This window comes from Sander lucioperca, chromosome 13 (genome assembly GCF_008315115.2).
Source record: "Sander lucioperca isolate FBNREF2018 chromosome 13, SLUC_FBN_1.2, whole genome shotgun sequence".
Classification (NCBI taxonomy): Eukaryota; Metazoa; Chordata; class Actinopteri; order Perciformes; family Percidae; genus Sander; species Sander lucioperca.
In genome coordinates, this window is record NC_050185.1 from 25,756,951 (window position 1) to 25,780,950 (window position 24,000).

The 24,000-nt window shown below is 42.3% G+C and overlaps 1 protein-coding gene across 5 annotated transcripts in view; it reads right to left on the reverse strand.

Annotated features, from left to right (window-relative positions):
* LOC116062362 (arf-GAP with Rho-GAP domain, ANK repeat and PH domain-containing protein 1) overlaps nucleotides 1-24,000 on the reverse strand; it is a 40,282-nt gene that overhangs the window by 6,345 nt on the left and 9,937 nt on the right. For 3 of the 5 annotated variants that reach the window (XM_031317021.2, XM_035990798.1, XM_031317020.2), the window contains exons 6-23: nucleotides 23,716-23,911; nucleotides 23,522-23,629; nucleotides 23,061-23,165; nucleotides 21,912-21,972; nucleotides 21,644-21,764; nucleotides 19,883-20,147; nucleotides 18,944-19,143; nucleotides 18,113-18,198; nucleotides 16,943-17,125; nucleotides 15,580-15,648; nucleotides 15,269-15,368; nucleotides 13,270-13,326; nucleotides 12,939-13,065; nucleotides 8,136-8,229; nucleotides 6,673-6,874; nucleotides 5,280-5,325; nucleotides 1,135-1,325; nucleotides 441-650 (exon numbers count right to left, since the gene is read on the reverse strand). In XM_031317021.2, coding sequence (XP_031172881.1) covers nucleotides 441-650; nucleotides 1,135-1,325; nucleotides 5,280-5,325; nucleotides 6,673-6,874; nucleotides 8,136-8,229; nucleotides 12,939-13,065; nucleotides 13,270-13,326; nucleotides 15,269-15,368; nucleotides 15,580-15,648; nucleotides 16,943-17,125; nucleotides 18,113-18,198; nucleotides 18,944-19,143; nucleotides 19,883-20,147; nucleotides 21,644-21,764; nucleotides 21,912-21,972; nucleotides 23,061-23,165; nucleotides 23,522-23,629; nucleotides 23,716-23,911 — 2,421 coding nt within the window. The remainder of the gene's footprint in view (nucleotides 1-440; nucleotides 651-1,134; nucleotides 1,326-5,279; nucleotides 5,326-6,672; nucleotides 6,875-8,135; nucleotides 8,230-12,938; nucleotides 13,066-13,269; nucleotides 13,327-15,268; nucleotides 15,369-15,579; nucleotides 15,649-16,942; nucleotides 17,126-18,112; nucleotides 18,199-18,943; nucleotides 19,144-19,882; nucleotides 20,148-21,643; nucleotides 21,765-21,911; nucleotides 21,973-23,060; nucleotides 23,166-23,521; nucleotides 23,630-23,715; nucleotides 23,912-24,000) is intronic. The other 2 variants (XM_035990797.1, XM_031317022.2) reach the window with 2 other exon arrangements.

Here is a 24,000-nt window from a genome sequence, read left to right on the forward strand (position 1 = left end):
TTTTAAGGAAGAACATTTATTTATTTACAATACATTATTCATTCACAAAACAACTTGGTGTCCTTAAAAGGTCGGATTTTTCCTCATTTTTTTAATTAAGGCATTAAGATCAATTTCCAAAAGATGATTTTTTTTTTGTTTTTAGTCAACTTTAGCATGGGTATGAATACTTATGAGCAGCACTGTAATTAATATATATATATATATATATATATATATATATATATATATATATATATATATATATATATATATATATATATATCTGTCCCTCATTCATTTAATTAAATCAATTATATTCTTTCAAATTAATTCAAGAAAGGACTCTTACAAAGCCAGGAAAACGGATGAAATTAATAAATACGTAAACTTCATTAAAATTGAATGAACCTAGTTCAAATTAAACTTTATTAAAAACTAAGTGAACTTGGTGTACTGACCTGCAGCGTTGATCCACTGCTGGCGCACGGCGTCGGGGATCAAACTCTCACGCTGGCGGATATATTGTTTGAGGGCGGAGCCAGCGTCCAGAATGCCCTGCTCGTCGCTCTCCAGAGGGGCGGAGCTAGGTGATGTCATCAGGGCTTCAACCAATCGGGTGACTTTGGGAGCCAGGCCACAGCGTCGGTAGACACCGTCCACCTTCAGACCTGACACACACACACAGACAGTTTGTCCCAGAATGCTTTGCAGATTTGTAGTTTTCTCTCAAAGTTTAAAAAAAAAAAAAAAAAAGGTTACAATAAAAAGAGGCGACACTCACATTTATTATGCACAACAGCCACTTAAGGAGTCTACACATGATCACATGGTAGGGAGCAGAGCAGGGGGAATGAGAGGGGGAAACACCAGAGCAGGGGGAATGAGAGGGGGAAACACCAGAGCAGGGGGAATGAGAGGGGGAAACACCAGAGCAGGGGGAATGAGAGGAGGAAACACCAGAGCAGGGGGAATGAGAGGGGGAAATACCAGAGCAGGGGGAATGAGAGGAGGAAACACCAGAGCAGGGGGAATGAGAGGGGGAAATACCAGAGCAGGGGGAATCAGAGGGGGAAATACCAGAGCAGGGGGAATGAGAGGGGGAAACACCAGAGCAGGAGGAATGAGTATTTTAAGTAGGAATGGCAAACTGACCGTGGGCGGTGATGTGGGAGATGCAGCGCTCCACGGCCGGCGGGACCGAACCCCGTGACATCACTGGGTACAGAGACTGACGACCTGGGCTCTGACGCTGGGGAGCCGCTCTCTGATTGGTCAGAGCTGTCTGCAGGTGGCTGAACCAGGATTGGCAGCTGTGCTGCTCCTCGAACCCTAACGCCATTCTCCTGACGGGAAAAACCACCACAGGTCAGGAAAGTCCTTTAAACTAAAGATCTTCTGATACGATAGTATCTGAAAAGCCTCCGTACGGGGAAGTACTGGAGTTTATGCATGATCTGGGATCAGACATATATAACATATATAACATGTATATTATAAACAGAAAACAACCTTTGGATATCTGTTCATTAAAATATCAAACCATTCAAATGGAGGCTGTGAAAAAGTGGTGCAGAGTTTACAAAATAAAGATCCCATCAGAATCAGATTTTCATTTAATTTGACTTAAATGATAGAAAAACTGAACCGTTACTGTACAGACAGACAGGAAGCGCTACAGACAGGAAGACAGACAGACAGACAGGAAGAGACAGGTGAGAGACAGAGAGACAGACAGATACCAAGTAATTTAGCCCAGAAGACTACTTTAAAGTTTAAGCTTTAAACTTTAAATCTACTTTAAAGTAGTTTATTTATGTTTTCTTCCGCTATGACTCGCTGTCAAACTGGATAATAACAGAAAATTTTGTGGCGTTCATGGTTTGTGTTTCTGCATGTTTCACAAAGATAGAAATCATATCATCCATACAGGGATAGTAACAGCTGTTATACACCATATCACATCCATACAGGGATAGTAACAGCTGTTATACATCATATCACATCCATACAGGGATAGTAACAGCTGTTATACATCATATCACATCCATACAGGGATAGTAACAGCTGTTAGACATCATATCACATCCATACAGGGATAGTAACAGCTGTCAAAACATTAGGCTCTTTCTGACCAAGTAGTTACAGAAACGTAGTTATTGACCCTTTGCACGTGACGTCACGCTCCACTCACGCGAATTATGAACGCCATGACGGACGGCGGAAGAGCTATGCTGTAGATGGACGGCAAGCTAAACTCGTATGTTTTCGTTCGTGTTTGTGTTCTCACATTCACAATGTGCAGAATAATCCTCACCAACACAAGCATGTGTATGTATTGCCTTTCTGTTTAAAATGGAAATAAGTGATAAATAAAATGATCCTCAACCAGCTAGCTGCCGTGCTAACCAGCTAACAGGTCCAACCCGATGATGACCCACATAACTAGCTAACATCGGTTATTCACTGACCTAGCTACATATCCAAAAAAGAAAGCCGTTCCATTGCTCATTTAACTTAACACACATACAAAAAATATTGGTTAAATTAAAGATGACATGGCACGGAAACTAGCTTCAAAAACGAGTTAAATGCGGGTCTGCGGAGCTCCTACCCCGGCTAGCTGACGAGCTAGCTGCAGCTAGCTTTGGACGGCTCGCTAGCTGCTGCCCATCGCGTCGAAATATCCACCGGTCAAATCTAAACATAGGCTACGCAGCAAATATAATCACAGATAAGAAGATGGCTAGATGTTACAATTATGTGTGGTTACTACCGATAGATAATACATAGACACTCCGTGATTTAGTGCATGGATTAACGTGTGATAGATAATTAATGACTGCACTTCCCAGAGCTGGGATGTGTTCAGGCATCCATTAGCTAGGAAGTTGCATTGGCACACCCAGTGAACAACGGTATGGGTAGCCACGACCGACCATGTCCTCTAAAAACATGGGCTACGTGTTATATAAATCTTTACTTAAAGGAGAATTCCGGTCAATTTTTACGTTAGTCTTGATCGCTATGCTACGCGAGTACTTTCGATAGAAAAAACCCCGACCCGAATCAGTGCAGGTAACACGGAGAAGCTGCAGCTACGTACTACAAATGTCCACTGAGCTAAAACGGCAGTGGTCGGGGCCTTTGTGCCTCTTAACAGACACAAAATGCAATTAATATGTCTGTGCCACATGAAGAGGGCCCTTACGTGTCAACAAGATGCGTTTTCAACTCAGACATTGTTTAAATTCACCTACCCTGGTCCCTGTCTCAATCCTGCTGGTAGCTAGCTTGCCCTGCTAGCTGATAGCCGTTAGCTGCCGTCCAGTGAGTGCTGTCCAGCTACTACCACACTACTGTTTTTTTAGGGGGGAATAAACTTCAAGACGTGACATGACCTGTCCTCTGGAGGACATACCCACACCACCGCCGCTCCGCGGATTATTATTGGGATGATTATCACACAAGCCTGTCTGAATACACTCACCGGACGGCAGCTAACGGCTATCAGCTAGCAGGGCAAGCTAGCTACCAGCAGGATCGAGACAGGGACCAGGGTAGGTGAATTTAAACAATGTCTGAGATGAAAACACATCATGTTGACACGTAAGGGCCCTGTTCATGTGGCACAGACAATTGCATTTTGTGTCTGTTAAGAGGCACAAAGGCCCCGACAACTGCCGTTTTAGCTCAGTGGACGCTTGTAGTACGTAGCTGTAGCTTCTCCGTGTTACCTGCACTGATTCGGGTCGGGGTTTTTTCTATCGAAAGTACTCGCGTAGCTATAGCGATCAAGATAAACGTAAAAATTGCCCAGAATTCTCCTTTAAGTAAAGAATAGATGTTAAAACAAAATAAACCCTAGATTGATGTCTTATCTTTGCCATTATGAGGTACCTCCCCCCGCCGTTAGCGTAGCATCACGTACCTCTAACCCAGCCAGCTACTAAGAACTGGTTAGCATCCAGACTTTTAAAAGCTTTGAGATCAGCACCAGTATATGGGGATACCCGTTTACCACACAGTGGTGCAGATCGTGTGGACTGAAAGAATTAAGGGTCTGTATCCAATCCTGCTATCTCCAACTTCTCCAAATACTGCTCTTTGTGAGCACCTACCAGATGCCCTACCTCGACCGATAACGGGACGACAACTTGTTGTTCAATAGAAGGAGCCATATAAAGCCACAAATACAGTTTTTATAGTGTTATGTATTTCAAACTGATTGAAACTATGAAACTTTCCGCTCGTCTACTACTGTTTAGCCTGTGCTTCCGCCGTCCGTCATGGCGCCGTCACGTGGTCGTGTGAAGTGTTTGCAAAGGGTCAATAGGAACAGTCCACTTCTAAACAGTTCTACTAACTACTCTCCCCCAAAACCAGTTTTTCCATTTTCATTCCCACTGGCCAAGTGGCCATAGGAACCGGTAGGAGGGGTAAGGGAGTGACGCAAGCACGGCAACGGTCTTTATAGCATCGTCACTTGACTTTATTACCACATACAACAACAAACATTAACAATCAGCTGGTTGTCTTATGAGTTAGCATACGTAGGAGAACTGCAACAGACAGTGGAGAATATGTACTGTTTGTGTTTCAGACGTTGCTAGGTCACTAAAGGTTCCTGTGTGGAAAAGAGAAAAGAGCCTGTCCTGAAGTAGGAGCTGAAAGAGTTACAGGAACTGTGGCCAGAGGAACTTAATAATCCCCAAAATGGTTCAGTCAGAACACGAAAAAAAAAAGGGTTGTAGGAACGGTATGTCCTAGGAACGGTATGTCCTAGGAACGGTATGTCCTAGGAACGGTATGTCCTAGGAACGGTATGTTCTAGGAACGGTATGTTCTAGGAACTATGTTTTAGGAACGTATGTTCTAGGAACGGTATGTCCTAGGAACGGTATGTTCTAGGAACGGTATGTCCTAGGAACGGTATGTCCTAGGAACGGTATGTTCTAGGAACTATGTTTTAGGAACGTATGTTCTAGGAACGGTATGTCCTAGGAACGGTATGTCCTAGGAACTGTATGTCCTAGGAACGGTATGTCCTAGGAACGGTATGTCCTAGGAACGGTATGTCCTAGGAACGGTATGTTCTAGGAACGTATGTCCTAGGAATGGTATGTCCTAGGAACTGCAGAAATCCCTCCGTCAGAAAGGGACTATAGTATGATGTATGACACACTGGTTGATGAGTTCAGACTCTGGAAGGAATACATCAGAACATCTCTACTTAAAACTTCTGAATTAACAACTCGTATCTGTTGTTGTTGTGAGGAAAGTATCAATGAGGTCGTCACCTGTCTGCCGTCGCCATGGCGATGATGTTTCCAGATGGACCCATTTCTGAAAAAGAGTTTCAGATTTTAAACTTTCATTCACAGTCCTCACTTCCTACTTCTGGTTAACAGGAAGTTCATCTAAACCTGTTTTTAACTCTTAATTTCTTGATTCGTCTCTTTTGAGTTATAATAAAACATTCTGACAGAATACAGAACGATATAATAGAAAGATCTAATAGAATAAATAATATGATGTAATAGAATGATGTAATAGAAGATGTAATATAAAGATATAACAGAAAGATGTAATAGAAAGCTATAATAGAAAATGTAATAGAATATATAATGATATAGAAAGATGTAATAGAAGATGTAATAGAAAGATAGAAGATGTAATAGAAGATATAATATAAAGATATAACAGAAAGATGGAATAGAAAGATGTAATAGAAGATGTAATATAATGCTATAATAGAAAGATTTAATAGAAGATGTAATAGAAACCAAGTTGACAGGACTCTAAACTATCTCAACATGTCAGACCAGGGTCTTATCTTCAGGACCACAGGGAGACTCAGGGAGGAGCTACGGGTCCATCAGAACAAGGACCAACAGACTCTAGAACAGTTATAACCACTCCCAACTCACACATGTACTGACTTCTCAGTCTGACCCCCCCGACTCTCTTCTACCAACATACTGTACAATATATAATATTTAATACTATTGTTAATGTTGATAACTCTGTGCAATGTTCACTAATGTGCAATATCTGTATACTGTGCAATATCATTACTCCACACTGCATATCACACTGTATAAAACCATACTTATCTTTTATTTTTTTACATATGTACGTATATAGCGACTTAGAACTGTGCACCTTACCCTTTTTTGAACTACTTATTTTATTCCATGTTGTTACAAATGAGATTTGTTTACAAAATGTTGGAGACAAAAACTTTTTTTAAAAGCGGCAAAATAAGAGACAAAAACAAAGTAAAATATAAATTAGAAATGTAAAATATAAAGTGTTCATTTCCAATTTACACCCAGAAGGCAACACAGGGTTAACATATTTATTCAGCACTGATTTTAACTAACGGTCACTGGTTGGCTTTATTATCATAGTTTACATGACTTGTTTTCCTTTATGTTGTTTAGATTTTTACATATTCTATTATGGGATATGTTCTTGGCTCATATCTGCAGCCTCTATGTTTGGTCATTTGATTATTTGGTATTAATGTGATCTGGTTTGTTTCACTTTAGCCCCACTTTGAGCTACACTCTGTATGAAAGGTGCTATATAAATCAAGTTTATTATTATTATTATTATTATTATTATTATTATTATTATTATTATTATTATTATTATAACATTGGACTAGAGGGAAATGAAGGCTGTTACCGTGGTGAGTGAGCGCGCTCAGATCCATCCTCAGTGCCTGCTGTGTGTGTCTGTTGACGGGATAAACACTGACTCCTTCCTCCCACAGCAACAACCAGGCGTCAGAGTGACTCGAGGCCCCGCCCATGTCAACGACACACACCTTACTGACTGCAGAGGCCCCGCCCACCTCGGCGTAGGACACGCCTCCTGGGAGAATCACCTGGAAACAGAAAGTTAATCTAGAACTCAGAGAACAGAGCCAATGACAGAGCTGGTTTCCAGTAACCTCGTCCAGACAGTTTATGTCTCTGAGCAACAGCTGATCTCTTCTCCTTCATCTAAAATCATGTGTGATCATTTCATATGTCATCACTCTGGCTACCGTTAGCTTGGAGAGCTAATCTACCTGTTGGGCCACGGACTAAAGAAAACGACAGCACCCAAGCTAGCAGTCGGTCCGACCGGCGGAGACATGTTGCTATGGTAACGCTAGATTTGGTTTATCACAGTCAGCAAAGCAACAGAGCACAGAGAATAACAGCAGAGACCCCAGACATATTTTAGAAAAGTTGGAATATTGCCAGAAAATGATTGGATATTAAACTTCAGAAAGTTGGAATATTTGGAGAATAAAAGTGGGAACATTTTAACGAGGATAGGTGTGACCTCCGTGTTTAACTTGATATCTTTAAAGATTACAGTCTCGGCTGAAAATGACAACAGAAAGAAACATGTTTGGAGATTTCACATCTCTTCACAATTCAAATCCACGACTCCAGGAAGTGATTGTTGTCACGGTGATTGGGTCTATACTGCTAACTAGACCTGGGGTTGGACTGATTCTTCCTCCCAGAGACACACTCACGCTGCGGATCCACTTTGTTGTCACGATGCCCCCCCCCCCTCGTTCAGACGTGGGTGGGCCTCTCATTTAAAATGTCAGTTTGCAGCTCATAGTCAGTTTGTTTTGTTGTTAAGTGTTCCTCACAAATGTACAACCATTTAAGGAATGTATTTAACAGTATAAGAAAATATGAATAGCTTATACAAACAATCCAAGCCATTTGAAAATCTTGTTTAATTTAAATGACTCAATGCAATCTCAAATCCTCCCCAGGAACACCAACAGTCAGTATCTTTTCTTTACCAAATCTTTTACTAGGTGGTCGTGGAGGAGATCGTTGAAACAATAAATTCTCTTGTAAGTGGAACCAAAGTGTCCCAGGCACCGTTGTGGTACAGCCAAGGACCTACAACCTTGTGCTTTCATTGGATAGTCGCGTTCAACGGATTCATTTATATAAAGATGGGCATCGGCCAGCTTTTTGACGTGCAGCATTTTTTCAAATGCAGCGCCGCCTTCCCAGGACGCTTTGCGGGCGCGTTACAGTCGCCTGACATCACCTACAGGAATAAAGTGGAGCGCGGCGCGACAGAAGCGTTGCACGGCCAGGTGGATCAGCACGGTTAGACAGGTGTACCTTGAGGATATGATGCAGGTGAGTCAGCAGCTCCTCCTGGCTGTCAGCAGCACAGATCAGACGATCGCTCAGCGTCACCATCTCAAACTGATGTCTGACAACACACAGAGAGGGGAGGGCAGGTAGGAAGTAAGACGAGATAGTCAATACTAATCTAAATAAATCACAAGGAGCATGAGAATACAGAGTAATACAATACCTGCTCATTGCACATTATATATATATTTATGCATTCAGTCCATTCAGCCCCTTTCTTTTGTTCTTATGTTAAACAGCTATTTTGTATGTATTTGTTTCTGCATTAATGTTCAATATGTTTGTTCATGTATGCACCAACCAGAGGCAAATTCCTTGTAAATGTTGATTACTTTGGCGATAATCCCTCTTCTGATTCTGTTCCACAAAACTACCAAAAAGAAGTGTTTTTAGCTGCTTTTAAAACCATCAACAGAGGCTGCTGCTCTCTGATCATGAAGCCATGTTATTGTAACCTTCCTGTTTCCTCTGACATCTTCAACATTTTTAACTCTTGTAGGAACTGACGTTTGGACTGAATCTCCTGCTGGGATTACTAAAGAGTCTGAAGCTGGATGAAAGGGTTCCTCCCAACTAGTCCTCCAACCATCAGATATATATCGGTCCTTTGTTCCCAGAGAAGGTAACGGTCGCGGTGTTCACCCTCCTGTTGTCCTCGGGTCAAATTTGACCTTTTACAAAAACTTTCATCAGAACTACGACAAAAGAACGTTGAAAAAAGTGACCAATGTTGGAAAAAAAAATTTACAAAAACATGATTATTTTTTAAACGCTGAAAAAAGTGACCATAAATATCAAAAACATCGCCAAAGGTGACAAAAACGTGTTTAAAAAAGTGTCAAAAAAATTGGATTAATAATAATTTAATAATTTAATAAAATCAACAAAAACGTTGAGCAAAGTGTAAACTGAAAAACACAAAGTTGCCGACGGGAGACACACAAGGGTTAAACACGACGTGTTAACGTTGAGAAACGGTCCCAGTTGTGTCAGGTTTAGACACCAAAATCTGTTCCAATGTGAGCTCAGACACATGAAGTATCTATGAAACCATTCAGCATCTCTTTACAGTAACACTGCAGTATCTGTTAGACTGTGATCATGTGTGTTCCTCGTCATGTTGACCTGCAGAGACAGAGGACTGTCCACCAGAGGGAGCTGTTGTCTCACATATCAGTCCATCACACCTCTCTCTGTCTCATAATACATAACGTTTGGACACACCTGTCTCTGTCTCATAATACATAACGTTTGGACAGACCTGTCTCTGTCTCTGTCTCTGTGAGCGTCATTGTTCTTCCAGACCTGCTGATGTCACTGTTCAACTTTACGTTCTCATCACGTTAAAGGTCAAGAAAGATTTAACCGTTGTGTTGACGTCCCGTCGACCGTGCAACTTTGCTTTTCGGTAAACATTTTTCAATGTTTTGGTCGTCTTTTTTTGACACTTTTGTCGTTTTTCCCGATGTTTTTGACGATGTTTTTGACGATGTTTTCGGCGCTTTTTCTGACATTCTTCTATAAAAAAAATGTAAAATGCTATAAATTTAATAAAAACACCCAAATTCAATGAAAGTAGTGTACTGATCAATTTAATTTACTTGTGAAGAGCGTTGTATGGAACCATCCACGTTTTTTCTTTTGACATTTTGGTTGAAAGAAACCCACATTTTTGATATAGAAACTTCTTGAAAACGGGTCAGATTAGACCCGAGGACCACAGCAGAGATAAACTATTTATAGTAGAACAGCAGTCAGAGAGTCAGACGTTTGTTCCTCTGATCTTAAGATATGTAGAAATGACCAGGAAGCTACAGAGAAGATGTGTGTTTTATGGCTCAGAGCATTTCAATGTAAATCAGCGCCTGAGAACCAAACAAGGTGCTAGTACCCTAAAGGCCCTGACTCGCCAAACTGATAATCGGCCGTCGGCCAGTCTGGCGAGGTCGGTGACTCGAGTCTGTTCGGTATGTTCCATCAGCGTTCATTTTGGCCGATTTGACTTGTTAAATCAGGGGGTGGGCAGTCGGACTCAAGGACCAATCTGATTGGTGGAGTGCTAGCCCTTGACTAGCGAATCAGAGAGCTGCTAACGCCAGTATCTTGTTATTACTAGCCGTAGTATGTGCTTGCGTTTAGCGAGTAATGACAACAAGGATCCTTCTTGACTACTATCACCTCTCTCTGATGGAAACAAGGACTGACCACAGTGTGCTCTGTTGACCAGGTCTACAGACATGTTCCCTCATTTATGCTTTTAATTTTTCATTTATATGCATACGGTGTCTAACCCTAACCATATGCATACGTCTATCTTGTAGAGCTGCAAATAATCTAGCCAATTAATCAGTTAGTTGTCAACTATTAAATTAATCTCCAATCCTATTTTAATTACTGATTAAATGGTTGAGTTAAAAAACATTTAAACCTAAACCTCCATCTTTTTATCAACTTAACTCAGTAGTTTTGGTGTCTCATCCTAACCAGTCTGGACCGTTTCACAACGTTAACACTAGAACGGCCATGATGGTCATTTTTGACTGTTTTGAAATGTATATGTGTAATAACTTTGCTGAATAAAAAAATACAATCCTGCTGCTGCCTGACTTTTCCTAAAAGAGTCTGTATTTTAATTTAAAATTGTTTTTATATACATTACACAAAAGGCAAAGAAAATACAGTCACTTTTACCTATTTCGGCCATACACGGTCATTTTGACCGCTCGGATTTTCGCCGTATTGTTTTTAATTTTTCGCGCGGTTGAAGATGCATCTTGGTTGCTTAGTAACTACCATAGTCTCTGTCAGAGCAATGTAACTAGCGGTCTCGAGTAACAAGTGTGGGCATCACCGTTGGGCCGAAGGCAAAGCCAGAGTCGGTAACGTAGGCTGCTACGGCGTGGAGGCACTCTGTTCTGAATCAGAAGGCAAACACCGGGCGCTCGCTCTGTGAAAGGCGCGGAACACGTAGATGGCCGGTGGCTGTTTACATGTTCATATAACTTTATACATCCTCGAACTGGCTGAAATCGTTGCACACATCCTCTCCAAGGAGTGCACCAGCTGTACAATTGTCCGGAGGAAGTTCATGCAGCAACTGGCAGAGAGCTGAGAGAAGAGTTTATGGAGGAAAAAAGGGCCGCGGCTCACGGTCCGAGCAGCACTGACACCACAGCAGACGCCTAAACGGAGGCAGTGCCAGGTTAGGTTATAGCTAAATGTTCAAATAAGATACTTATAATTGTTATTTGGCTGTTATGAGTTAAGCTGAATGAATTTCCACACCATATTTTCGGGATATGAATGTATGAAATAATTACGGTTTACTATGCCATGATATGAATTATTGAAACACGTATTACTACTCAAATGTATAATTAAAATCGTAAAAATGTACATTTCGGTGTTATTACGTTTTTCTAAAGATATCCTAACACAATACATAATACAATATCGCAATTAGGTATTTATCATGAGAGATTATAGAGTTTAGAATCTGGCGGTCAAAATGACCGCTCACGGCACTTCTAGTGTTAACCCCGTTTAACCCTCCTGTTGTCCTCGGGTCAAATCTGACCCATTTTAAAAAAAAATTCTTTATCAGAAAAGTGAATTTTCTTTCAACCAAATTTTCAGAAAAACAACGCAGACTGTTCCAAACAACGCTCTTCACAAATTAAATAAATGATCAGTTCATTACTTTCTTTAAATTTGGATGTTTTATTCAATTTTATAGCGTTCAAAAACTTTTTTTTATGAAAGAACGTTGAAGAAAGTGACAAAAAGTGGCCCCAAAAGCTTCAAATACATGGGGGGAAAAACCCACAAAAACGTCAAAAGGCGCAGAAAAACTTTTACAAAAACATCGGGGGGAGAAGCGACAAAAGTTTTGAAAAAGAAGACCAAAACGTTGAAAAAACAAGTTTACATTTTGACCCAGAAAAACAAAAAGTTGCACGTTGGTTGACGTGAAGACAACACAAGAGTTAAAAACAGTAAGCGTTACCTTCTCTGGTTCAGATATGAGGACGGATTTCTTCATCGGGCCGTGCTACACCTTCACCACTCTCCTCATCTCTTCACATCTCTTCACATCTCTCCACACCTCTCCACATCTCTCCACATCTCTTCACACCTCTCCACACCTCTCCACACCTCTCCTCATCTCTCCTCATCTCTCCTCATCTCTCCACACCTCTCCACACCTCCACACCTCTCCTCACCTCTCCTCACCACACCTCTACACATCTCTCCTCACCTCCCCTCACCTCTCCACACCTCCACACCTCTCCTCATCTCTCCATACCTCTACACACCTCCCCTCATCTCTCCACACCTCTCCACACCTCTCCTCATCTCTCCTCATCTCTCCTCATCTCTCCACACCTCCACACCTCTCCTCACCTCTCCACACCTCTCCTCACCACACCTCTACACATCTCTCCTCACCTCCCCTCACCTCTCCACATCTCTCCATACCTCTACACACCTCCCCTCATCTCTCCACACCTCTCCACACCTCCCCTCATCTCTCCACACCTCTCCACACCTCTCCACATATCTCCTCACCTCTCCACACCTCTCCACACCTCATCTCTCCACACCTCTCTCCATCTCTGCACATTTCTCCACACCTCTCCACACCTCCCCTCATCTCTCCACACCTCTCCACATCTCCAAGGAGAGTTTTAGAAGAAAGGATCCCAGACAGACGCTCTGGTCTGACTTTAGCATTTACCGCTCTGTCCTTATTTATCGTTTATTTACCCGTCTTTCAGAAACACGGACAGAACCTCCCTCAGGTCCAGGACGTCACACGCTGCTGACTGGTTTTCTAACGAGAAGAGAAAACGATCTTCCTCCAGTTTACCATGAAGCTCCTCGTCTTCCTCACCTGGAACACACACACACACACACACACACACACACACACACACACAGAGAAAGAGACACACACACACACCTCTTTGTTAATTTCATGTCCTAGTATAGAGCTGAGAATGAGGATGATATGAAATGATATGGGAGCTTTAGAGACAGTTTAGAAAGTACAGCAGGAGTCACACTGACTGGAATTCAACCAGGTGATTCAGCCTACCTGAGGGAGCGGAATCAGGTCTCCTATTGGCTGACTGGGGCAGGTGAGGCGGGACGTCTGAATGAAAACAAAGAAAAAAGAGCAGAATTAAGAATCACAGCCAGGTGAGTTTGTTCTTCTTTAACAGTCAACTCTTTTGGAGGACTTGTTGCCATTTAAAGGAGAATTCTGGCCAATTTTTATGTTAGTCTTGATCGCTATGCTACGCGAGTACTTTCAATAGAAAAAACCCCGACCCGAATCAGTGCAGGTAACACGGAGAAGCTACAGCTACGTACTACAAATGTCCACTGAGCTAAAACGGCAGTGGTCGGGGCCTTTGTGCCTCTTAACAGACACAAAATGCAATTAATAAGTCTGGGCCACATGAAGAGGGCCCTTACCTGTCAACAAGATGCGTTTTCAACTCAGACATTGTTTAAATTCACCTACCCTGGTCCCTGTCTCAATCCTGCTGGTGTGTGTGTGTGAGTGTGTGTTACCTGTGTGTGTCTGTGTGTGTGTGTGTGTTACCTTTGTGTATGTGTGTGTGTTTTACCTGTGTGTGTGTGTGTGTGTGTGTGTTACCTGTGTGTGTGTGTGTGTGTGTGTGTGTGTGTGTGTTACCTGTGTGCGTGTTACCTGTGTGTATGTGTGTGTGTTACCTGTGTGTGTGTTACCTGTGTGTGTGTTACCTGTGTGTATGTGTGTGTGTTACCTGTGTGTGTTACCTGTGTGTGTTACCCGTGTGTGTGTTACCTGTGTGTGTGTGTGTGTGTTACCTGTGTGTGTGTGTTACCTGTGTGTGTGTGTTACCTGTGTGTGTGTGTGTGTGTGTGTGTTACCTGTGTGTGTGTGTGTGTGTGTTACCTGTGTGTGTGTGTGTGTTACCTGTGTGTATGTGTGTGTGTTACCTGTGTGTGTTTTACCTGTGTGCGTGTTACCTGTGTGTATGTGTTACCTGTGTGTGTGTTACCTGTGTGCGTGTTACCTGTGTGTATGTGTGTGTGTTACCTGTGTGTGTGTTACCTGTGTGTTACCCGTGTGTGTTACCTGTGTGTGTTACCTGTGTGTGTTACCCGTGTGTGTGTTACCTGTGTGTGTGTGTGTGTGTGTGTTACCTGTGTGTGTGTGTGTGTGTTACCTGTGTGTGTGTGTGTGTGTTACCTGTGTGTGTGTGTGTGTGTGTGTGTTACCTGTGTGTGTGTGTGTGTGTGTTACCTGTGTGTGTGTGTGTGTTACCTGTGTGTGTGTGTGTTACTGTGTGTGTGTGTGTGTGTGTGTGTGTGTGTGTGTGTGTGTGTTACCTGTGTGTGTGTGTGTGTGTGTGTGTTACCTGTGTGTGTGTGTGTGTGTTACTGTGTGTGTGTGTGTGTTACCTGTGTGTGTGTGTGTGTGTGTGTTACCTGTGTGTGTGTGTGTGTGTTACCTGTGTGTGTGTGTGTGTGTGTGTTACCTGTGTGTGTGTGTGTGTGTGTGTGTGTGTTACCTGTGTGTGTGTGTGTGTGTGTGTGTGTGTGTGTGTGTGTTACCTGTGTGTGTGTGTTACCTGTGTGTGTGTGTGTGTGTGTGTGTTACCTGTGTGTGTGTGTGTGTGTGTGTGTGCGTTACCTGTGTGTGTGTGTGTGTGTGTGTGGTGTGTGTGTGTGTGTGTGTGTGTGTTACCTGTGTGTGTGTGTGTTACCTGTGTGTGTGTGTGTGTGTGTGTGTGTGTGTGTGTGTTACCTGTGTGTGTGTGTTACCTGTGTGTGTGTGTGTGTGTGTGTGTGTGTTACCTGTGTGTGTGTGTGTTACCTGTGTGTGTGTGTGTTACCTGTGTGTGTGTGTGTGTGTGTGTGTGTGTGTGTGTGTGTGTTACCTGTGTGTGTGTGTTACCTGTGTGTGTGTGTGTGTGTGTGTGTGTGTGTGTGTGTGTGTGTGTGTGTGTTACCTGTGTGTGTGTGTGTTACCTGTGTGTGTGTGTGTTACCTGTGTGTGTGTGTGTGTGTGTGTGTGTGTGTTACCTGTGTGTGTGTGTTACCTGTGTACTCGTTGAGGCGCAGCAGCTCTGTCTGCAGAGCCTGAGCGTTCCTCTCAGCCAGCAGGATGGGGGAGGGGCTCTGGAGGTCCGTCTGACACACCTGGTGGATTTTAAGGGAAGAAACGAGTCTGACTTTTTGTAGAGTTGATCTGCAGGTTCAGAGACGTCATTTCAACCTTTTGTAACTTAATTTAAATAAATCATAAACCATATAAAGATAAAATAATAATCATGTGCGTGTGTGATTAATCATTAATGATCCGAGAGAGATTATTGGAGTTATTAAAGGTCAAAGTGTGAAACTATCAGACCTTTGCTCCTGAGCAGATCAGAGACATCGTCTCCTCTACGTCCTCTCCACACACCACCTGACGCAGCCTCTGAAAACACACACACACACACACACACACACAATTAACTAAACTACTTGTAAAGTAGTGACTCTGAAATCATTTTATTTCATTCTGACTTGTTATGTTTGTTGATAATTACATTAAAGGAATAAATGTCTTAGGTAGGGTCGGTAGGGTTGTTTTCTTTTTATAAAAACAATATGAGTATATATATATATATATATATATATATATATATATCTATCTGTGTATTTTTATATTATTACTATGTAAATCCTTGATAATTGACCCATTAACTGTGTATAGTTATATTATTACTATGTCCTGATATAATTGACCCATTAACTGTGTATAGTTATATTATTACTATGTCCTGATATAATTGACCCATTAACTGTGTAGTTATATTATTACTATGTCTTTATATAATTGACCCATTAACTGTGTAGTTATATTATTACTATGTCCTGATATAATTGACCCATTAACTATGTAGTTATATTATTACTATGTCTTTATATAATTGACCCATTAACTGTGTAGTTATATTATTACTATGTCTTTATATAATTGACCCATTAACTGTGTAGTTATATTATTACTATGTCTTTATATAATTGACCCATTAACTGTGTAGTTATATTATTACTATGTCCTGATATAATTGACCCATTAACTGTGTAGTTATATTATTACTATGTCTTGATAATTGACCCATTAACTGTGTAGTTATATTATTATTATGTCCTGATATAATTGACCCATTAACTGTGTATAGTTATATTATTACTATGTCTTTATATAATTGACCCATTAACTGTGTATAGTTATATTATTACTATGTCTTTATATAATTGACCCATTAACTGTGTATAGTTATATTATTACTATGTCCTGATATAATTGACCCATTAACTGTGTATAGTTATATTATTACTATGTCCTGATATAATTGACCCATTAACTGTGTATAGTTATATTATTACTATGTCCTGATATAATTGACCCATTAACTGTGTATAGTTATATTATTACTATGTCCTGATATAATTGACCCATTAACTGTGTAGTTATATTATTACTATGTCCTGATATAATTGACCCATTAACTGTGTATAGTTATATTATTACTATGTCTTTATATAATTGACCCATTAACTGTGTAGTTATATTATTACTATGTCCTGATATAATTGACCCATTAACTGTGTAGTTATATTATTACTATGTCCTGATATAATTGACCCATTAACTGTGTAGTTATATTATTACTATGTCTTGATAATTGACCCATTAACTACTGTGTAGTGCTGAGTCAGACCTGATCCATCAGATCTGGTGACGAGGTCAGAGCGTGGACCCGTCTATAGCGCCCCCTTCTGTATTTATCCTGGATGAACTTTGACCTCTCCTCATCCGACGACTCGGGGCACAGCTGCTCTGCCGCCGGCACCGCTGGAGCCCACACCTGATTGGCCAGACGGTTACCGTAGCGAAGAAACAGCTGGGAGAGGAACGGGTCAGAGGTCAGGTATGAATGGTTCAGCCCTGACAAACGTAGAAACATGTTTATTCAACCTTCCTGATGTCCTCGGGTCTAATAGACACATTATCAAAATGTTTCTATATCAGAAATTTGGGTTTCTTTCAACCAAATTGTCAAAAAAATAAAGTGGATGGTTCCCTACAACGCTCTTCACAAATAAAATAAATGATCAGGTCACTACTTTCATTGAATTTGGGTGTTTTATTCAATTTCATAGCATTTGAATAAAAAAAGTATAAAATAACATTGAAAAAAGTGACAAAAATGTCGGTAAGTGGCCGGTTGGTTCAGTGGGTAGAGCAGGCGCACATGTACTTAGAGGTTTATGCCCTGATGCAGAGGTCCAGGGTTTGAATCTGACCTGTGATGATTTCCTGCATGTCTCCCCCCCCCCCCCTCCTTTCTCCCCTAGCTGTCCTGTCAAAATTAAAAGGTGGAAAAGCCCAAAAAATAATCTCTAAAAAATAAAAATAAATAGTTTCTATACCAGAAATTTGGGTTTCTTTCAACCAAATTGTAAAAAAAAATAAAGTGGGTGGTTCCATGCAATGCTTTTCACAAATAAAATAAATGATCAGTTCCCTGCTTTCATTGAATTTGGGTGTTTTATTCAATTTTATAGCATTTGAATTTTTTTTTTTTTATCAAAGAACATTGAAAAAAGTGACTAAAATGTCGGAAAAAGCTTCAAAGCGTCGGGGGAAAAATCTAAGACAACATCAAAGTGCAGAAAAAAGTCGACAAAAACATCGCAAAAAATTACAAAAAACTTGGAAAAAACTGACAAATGTTGAAAGATGACCAAAACGTTGAATTAAAAATAAAATTGTCCCAGAAAAGTTAAAAGTTGCAGGAAGACAACACAAGGGTTAAACTGAAACGGTAGAGCGTTAAACACACTGCTGTGTCCATTCATGTATGAGTGGTTGAGTCCGCCCCCCTCACCTGTAGCAGTGGTTCAGTCCAGATCTTGTTGTCCATCATCAGACTGCGTACCTTCGACAGGCTGCTGCCCAGAGCTCGATGCTGACCTGAGAACACACACAGGTAGCATCCTCCATTACACCAATGATCTGTGAGTATTAGCATTAGTATTTATCTTCAAGGATTCCTTCAGATCAGTCAGTTTGACTTTTTATTGCAGAGATACAATTTAAGGTCTGCCAGTCTCCGAGTTCATTCCCAAAAACAAAAATATTTCCTCTTAACATGATGCAGGCAGAGATTATGTTTGGCATCACTGGGAAATATGTTGATGATATATTAGTCTCCCTTTGCCAGACCCTGTCTAGTCCACACAGCATTCCTGGATGGGAGAAAAACATGCTCTGGTTTATTGGCTTTAAACCAATCACAATCATCGTGGGCGGGGCTAAACTCCGGACGGAGCCACGGTGCCTCTGCTAAATAGTCTCAGGAAGGAACTTGTTTTGGTGGAACATGTGTACTTCAAAAGTTGTTTGAGTCGTGCATCAGAACACTCAGATTGGACAGATAGTCTAGCTAGCTGTCTGGATTTACCCTGCAGAGATCTGAGGAGCAGTTAACCATAGTCTTCAGAAATCCACCAGAGGTTAGAACGCCAACACAGAGACAGAAGAAGGGGACGGACATCCGGCTAAAATGAGGGACATCCCACAGAATTTCCATCGGTAATTAAGCAACCCCAGAAGTGGAACGTGGAGGATATAGACTAATGATATATTAACCTGATTTCTCAGAGACAGGGCATGTACACATGGCATGAACACCGGATTTGCCTCTGTTAGCTCGTACCTGCACAGGTCTGACAGATGACCAGCAGCAGGTTGACCGACGCCCACTCAGGATTGGCTGAGCCGCAGTCACCACACACTTTGTTGTCAGGATTTTCCCAGAGACGCAGCGCCACCTGGCTGCTGGACAGAGCGCTGCAGATAGACGCCGACAGAGTATCCACCCAGAGGGACTGATCCTTCGACGAATCAACAGACAGACTGCAGGCAGGGGGCGGGGCCACAGAGAGACAGAGGGGGGAACAAAAGGAGAAGAAAGACCAAGAACGAACGTCAGGATTTAATATAAAGACATTAGGAGGGTCCAAAAACAGGGTCGAGAACCCAGAACATTAGTCTTTATAAGCTGACGAAACAAAAAAACTGAGCTTTTATAGACACTACACTAACGTTATGTCTGACGTTATGTTTGCAGCAAACATTTAGATACCAGTTCAAATCTCAAAATGTCGGTTTAAGGCTAACTATATTTCTGTAAGTTAAGCTAAAGCATTCAGTTACCAAGTCAAATCACACAGAGGAGAGTAAAAGGTGACATAACATGTGACAAAAACATGGAAAAGGCAACAAAAAAGGCAGCAAAAAATGTGATGAAAACATAAAAAAAGCTTCAAATGAGGCGATGCAAAGTTTGTGTCAAGAAAACAACGTCAGAAGCACTGGATCTGTCAAAAAAGATGAGGAAAAAGGCAGACAGTTACGTACTTGAAGGTCTTGTATGGAGTGATAAGAGTAGACAGACAGGTACGTACTTGAAGGTCTCGTATGGAGTGATAAGAGTAGACAGACAGGTACGTACTTGAAGGTCTCGTATGGAGTGATGAGAGTAGACAGACAGGTACGTACTTGAAGGTCTTGTATGGAGTTATAAGAGTAGACAGACAGGTACGTACTTGAAGGTCTTGTATGCAGTGATAAGAGTAGACAGACAGGTACGTACTTGAAGGTCTTGTATGGAGTGATGAGGCTAAACGAGTGTTTCCCTGCAGGTTTGACCGAGGCTACGTTCAGGGGGACGGAGAAGGATGCGATGCCCAGCTGGAAGCCATCCTTGTTGGGGTAAATCCAGAGGTCGTGACCCCAGAGGGCAGCGTAGGCGCGGCTCCGCGGTTCCTTGATGGTGATTAGTCCGTGGAGTACTGGAGGGGCGGGGCTTGGCTTACCTCGACAGGCCAGCAGAGACGTGACCCAACCTTCATGAACCTCTGAGACGACAAAAAGATAAAGAAGTACGAGACAAAGGCTGAGTTCCATGTCTCAAACTTACCAAGATCTGGAACTCATTGGCATAATGCATGCGACTTATTGGGACATACTAAATCTGTTTCTGGCATCCTAAACAGTTTGGTAGTGTGGGTACTGGACCGCAGGGCAGTTTCATCCTGAAAAACAGTCGACTGAACTTCCTTTTCTGTGGCATCTGCAATTAATCTCTGCTTTCAGTTAGAGGGTGACACAGGAATCAACTGTCACTCCCATCCCATCCCGAGCCCACGAAAATACTCCTGTCATATCCAGAGCCCACGAAAATACTCCCATCATATCCAGAGCCCACGAAAATTCTCCCGTCATATCCCGATCACGGAACTGCCCCCCCCCCAAAAAAAATCCTGTCTTGCTAAATCCCAAGAGAAAGACTACCGAATCCTGTCCCGCTCCCGTTTGGTTCCCTATGTTGTCTAAATCAGTCATTATCAGACAACAGAGTCTGTAGCATGTTTGGTTAATCGCGATCAAATCACTGAGGTTGCCTCAAAAATTTAGGCTCCACTATACATGCATTACCTGCAGGTCTAGGTAACATGTATTACCTGCAGGTCTAGGTAACATGCATTACCTGCAGGTCTAGGTAACATACATTACCTGCAGGTCTAGGTAACATACATTACCTGCAGGTCTAGGTAACATGCATTACCTGCAGGTCTAGGTAACATGCATTACCTGCAGGTCTAGGTAACATGCATTACCTGCAGGTCTAGGTAACATGCATTACCTGCAGGTCTAGGTAACATGCATTACCTGCAGGTCTAGGTAACATGCATTACCTGCAGGTCTAGGTAACATGCATTACCTGCAGGTCTAGGTAACATGCATTACCTGCAGGTCTAGGTAACATACATTACCTGCAGGTCTAGGTAACATGCATTACCTGCAGGTCTAGGTAACATGCATTACCTGCAGGTCTAGGTAACATGTATTACCTGCAGGTCTAGGTAACATGCATTACCTGCAGGTCTAGGTAACGTGCATTACCTGCAGACCTAGGCCATTTCATTACGTAGTTCCTAACGGAGATCTTCTCACACTCAAAACACACATTTATCAGTTTAGGGTAGGATAGAAGAATCACTGTCTGTGGATAGCAGTAGCCAATCAACAAACGTATTGTGAGTTGTAAGTGGTTCTCCTTTCTAAAACAAAATGCCTCGCAATTTTTGGGCGCACTCACCACATTGCAATCTCCGGCTCCGTCCCGCTCCCGTTGATTTCTATGCTCTATTCCGTCCCTATCACGTTACCAACAGTGAAATTGACTCCCATACCACGGGACCCGAAAAATTGTCACCCTTGACTTTCAGCTCATTCAAAACAGACACATCTTTCCAGTCCAGTCAGACAACTAGGAAACAACAGGGTGGTGTAGTGTTCTGATACTGTCCCAGAGCTGGCACAAAAAAAGTCTAGAAGATAGTATTCTTACCATCGTTATGAGCCACGAAGTCATAATGTTTCTTCTTGAAGTAAACTGAGAATCTGCCTTTGTCTTGTTTCTTCACCTTGGTGATACTGGAGACGTGAAAGAGCACCTCACTGAACTGGTCCTGACGAACAAAACAAACACACCCATCACTGACTGACAGACAGGTATACATACACATACATGAAGACAGAGGTATACATACACATATATGAATACAGAGGTATACATACACATACATGAAGACACATGTAGAGAGACGTTGACTTACTGTGCGTTTCTTCCACAGAGACATCAGCTGTCCGTCCAACGTCGCCCATAAAACATTGTGTCTGTTAGAGAAACATGTAAATGTGCCAGATTTAGCTATGCAGGCTAATTCTCATCTACAGTCCCTAGCAGGTTGATGTTTTTAAAAAGAAAACATTACATTTGTTTTTTCATTCAGAAGACAAGACAAAGTAAGAGTTTACTTGCACAACATAATGTGCAAAATATTCGTTAATGTCATCATTAGGAGCGTCAATTAGTCAACTGCACAGCCCTGGTTCATCTTTCAGGAACACTATAGGGTTCTATCTCGCACCCGGTGCAGCGCAAAGCCCGACACAAGTGTCTTTGCTAGTTTAAGACCGACCCAGTTGTCAGTTTACCGTCCAACGCCCACGTCGTTTAAATAGCAAATGCACCTGCACCTATCTGTGGCCCATGGACGTGCTGGTCTTACAGGGAGGTGTGTTCAGGTGCATTCTGGGAGTATTGCTATCTTGAGGCAGTGGGAAGTGATCGTGCTATTGACCAACAAAAACCTGGTCTAAAGTCAGTAACGCAGCATTTCATTGTTATTTTAACAGAGCATTAGTAAAATGCTCCTAGGTTCATGCACAGCGCGTGCACACTATGCTTGTTACACACACGGGGACGCACAGCAGCACACACACACACACACACACACACACACACACACACGCAGAAAATTACAAATAAAGATATTACGGTGTAAATCCTCCATCATAATAGCAATGCTCCAAAGTCCAAACACGCCTGGCTTTTAAAGGGAACGGGAGATGATCTCTGATTGGTTGATTGCATGTTACGCCCAAAACACACCTCTGATTAATGAAGACACTAAGGACAACCCTTTAGAACCATGCAACTGGCGTACGGACCCTTTTTTCCGCCGTCAAACTAGCAAAAGTGGATTTGGACACGCCCTAAACACACCTGCGCCGGGCGCTTAGATCGTTAAAATAAGGCCCTGAATGTATTTATTGATGGACTTCATGGTTCTATAAACCCAGCAGCAACCAGAGTCTGTAAGGAAAGATCAGCTCTACCTCTGAATCACCAGCAGCATCTCTGATCATTAACAATAACAATATGATGATGATGATAATGATGATGATGATGATGATGTTACCTGAAGCCCTTCCAGACGTCCAGCCAGCTGGCTCGGACCACGGCGCTCTGTGGAGTTGAACTCCCGCCGCCCCCTTTCTTCCTGGACACTCTGATAGTAGCCGCTCTGCAGGACAAACACACTTTAATACCTGTTTAACACCAGTACTCCAAGGTCGGACCAGGCTTATCTGACCCGTGTTCAACCCTTCTTTCAGAACTTCAAACCAAGCCAATCAACACACGTTGATCCAAAACCTGGGTCACAACGTGGTAGCAATGCATGACAATTAACCTTACGTGCTTGAAATGTTTGGGGGCAGTTTAAACATCATATTCAGTGAACAGCTGACATTATCATATACTTCAGTCCAGCTGTACACCACAGGAACTAATGTTCTGTACTTTCAATTGTACAGTACACTCTCAATTACATTGTAAAGCACAAATAAATAAAGAGATAATGTGTCTCTGCAGGGGTACCTGGGCGTCTTCTGTTTCAGAGGCTTTCCTGATTGGCCAAGAAGATGAGGAGGGGGTGGGGCCGGCCGTCTGGGCACCAGCCGACCTGAAGGATTGGACGGGAGGCTGCTGAACACAAACACCACACAAGTGTCAGCAGCAGCAGAGCATGAAAGCGTTGTTATTGTAGCACTGTCTACATACAGACTACATACTTGTTAGTGGTTGAGTTCTGATTGGAGGCAGGATCTTCTCCCATTGGTCCTGTGGCTCCAGGGAGGGATTGGCTAGCTCCTGTTTCTTCCTCCTCGTTGGAGGAGTCACTTTCAGCTTCCTCCGTGCTCGTCCAACAAGCCAACACGGTGGAATACGGCCGCTCTTCTCTGACGTCGTAAGGAGACCGTTTGTAAACTGGAACCAGAACAAACGAAGAAGAATCAGACCGGCAGGAAGCTGAAGACCAGGGCTGTTCAAAAATATGTGATACCCGTACCGTGACT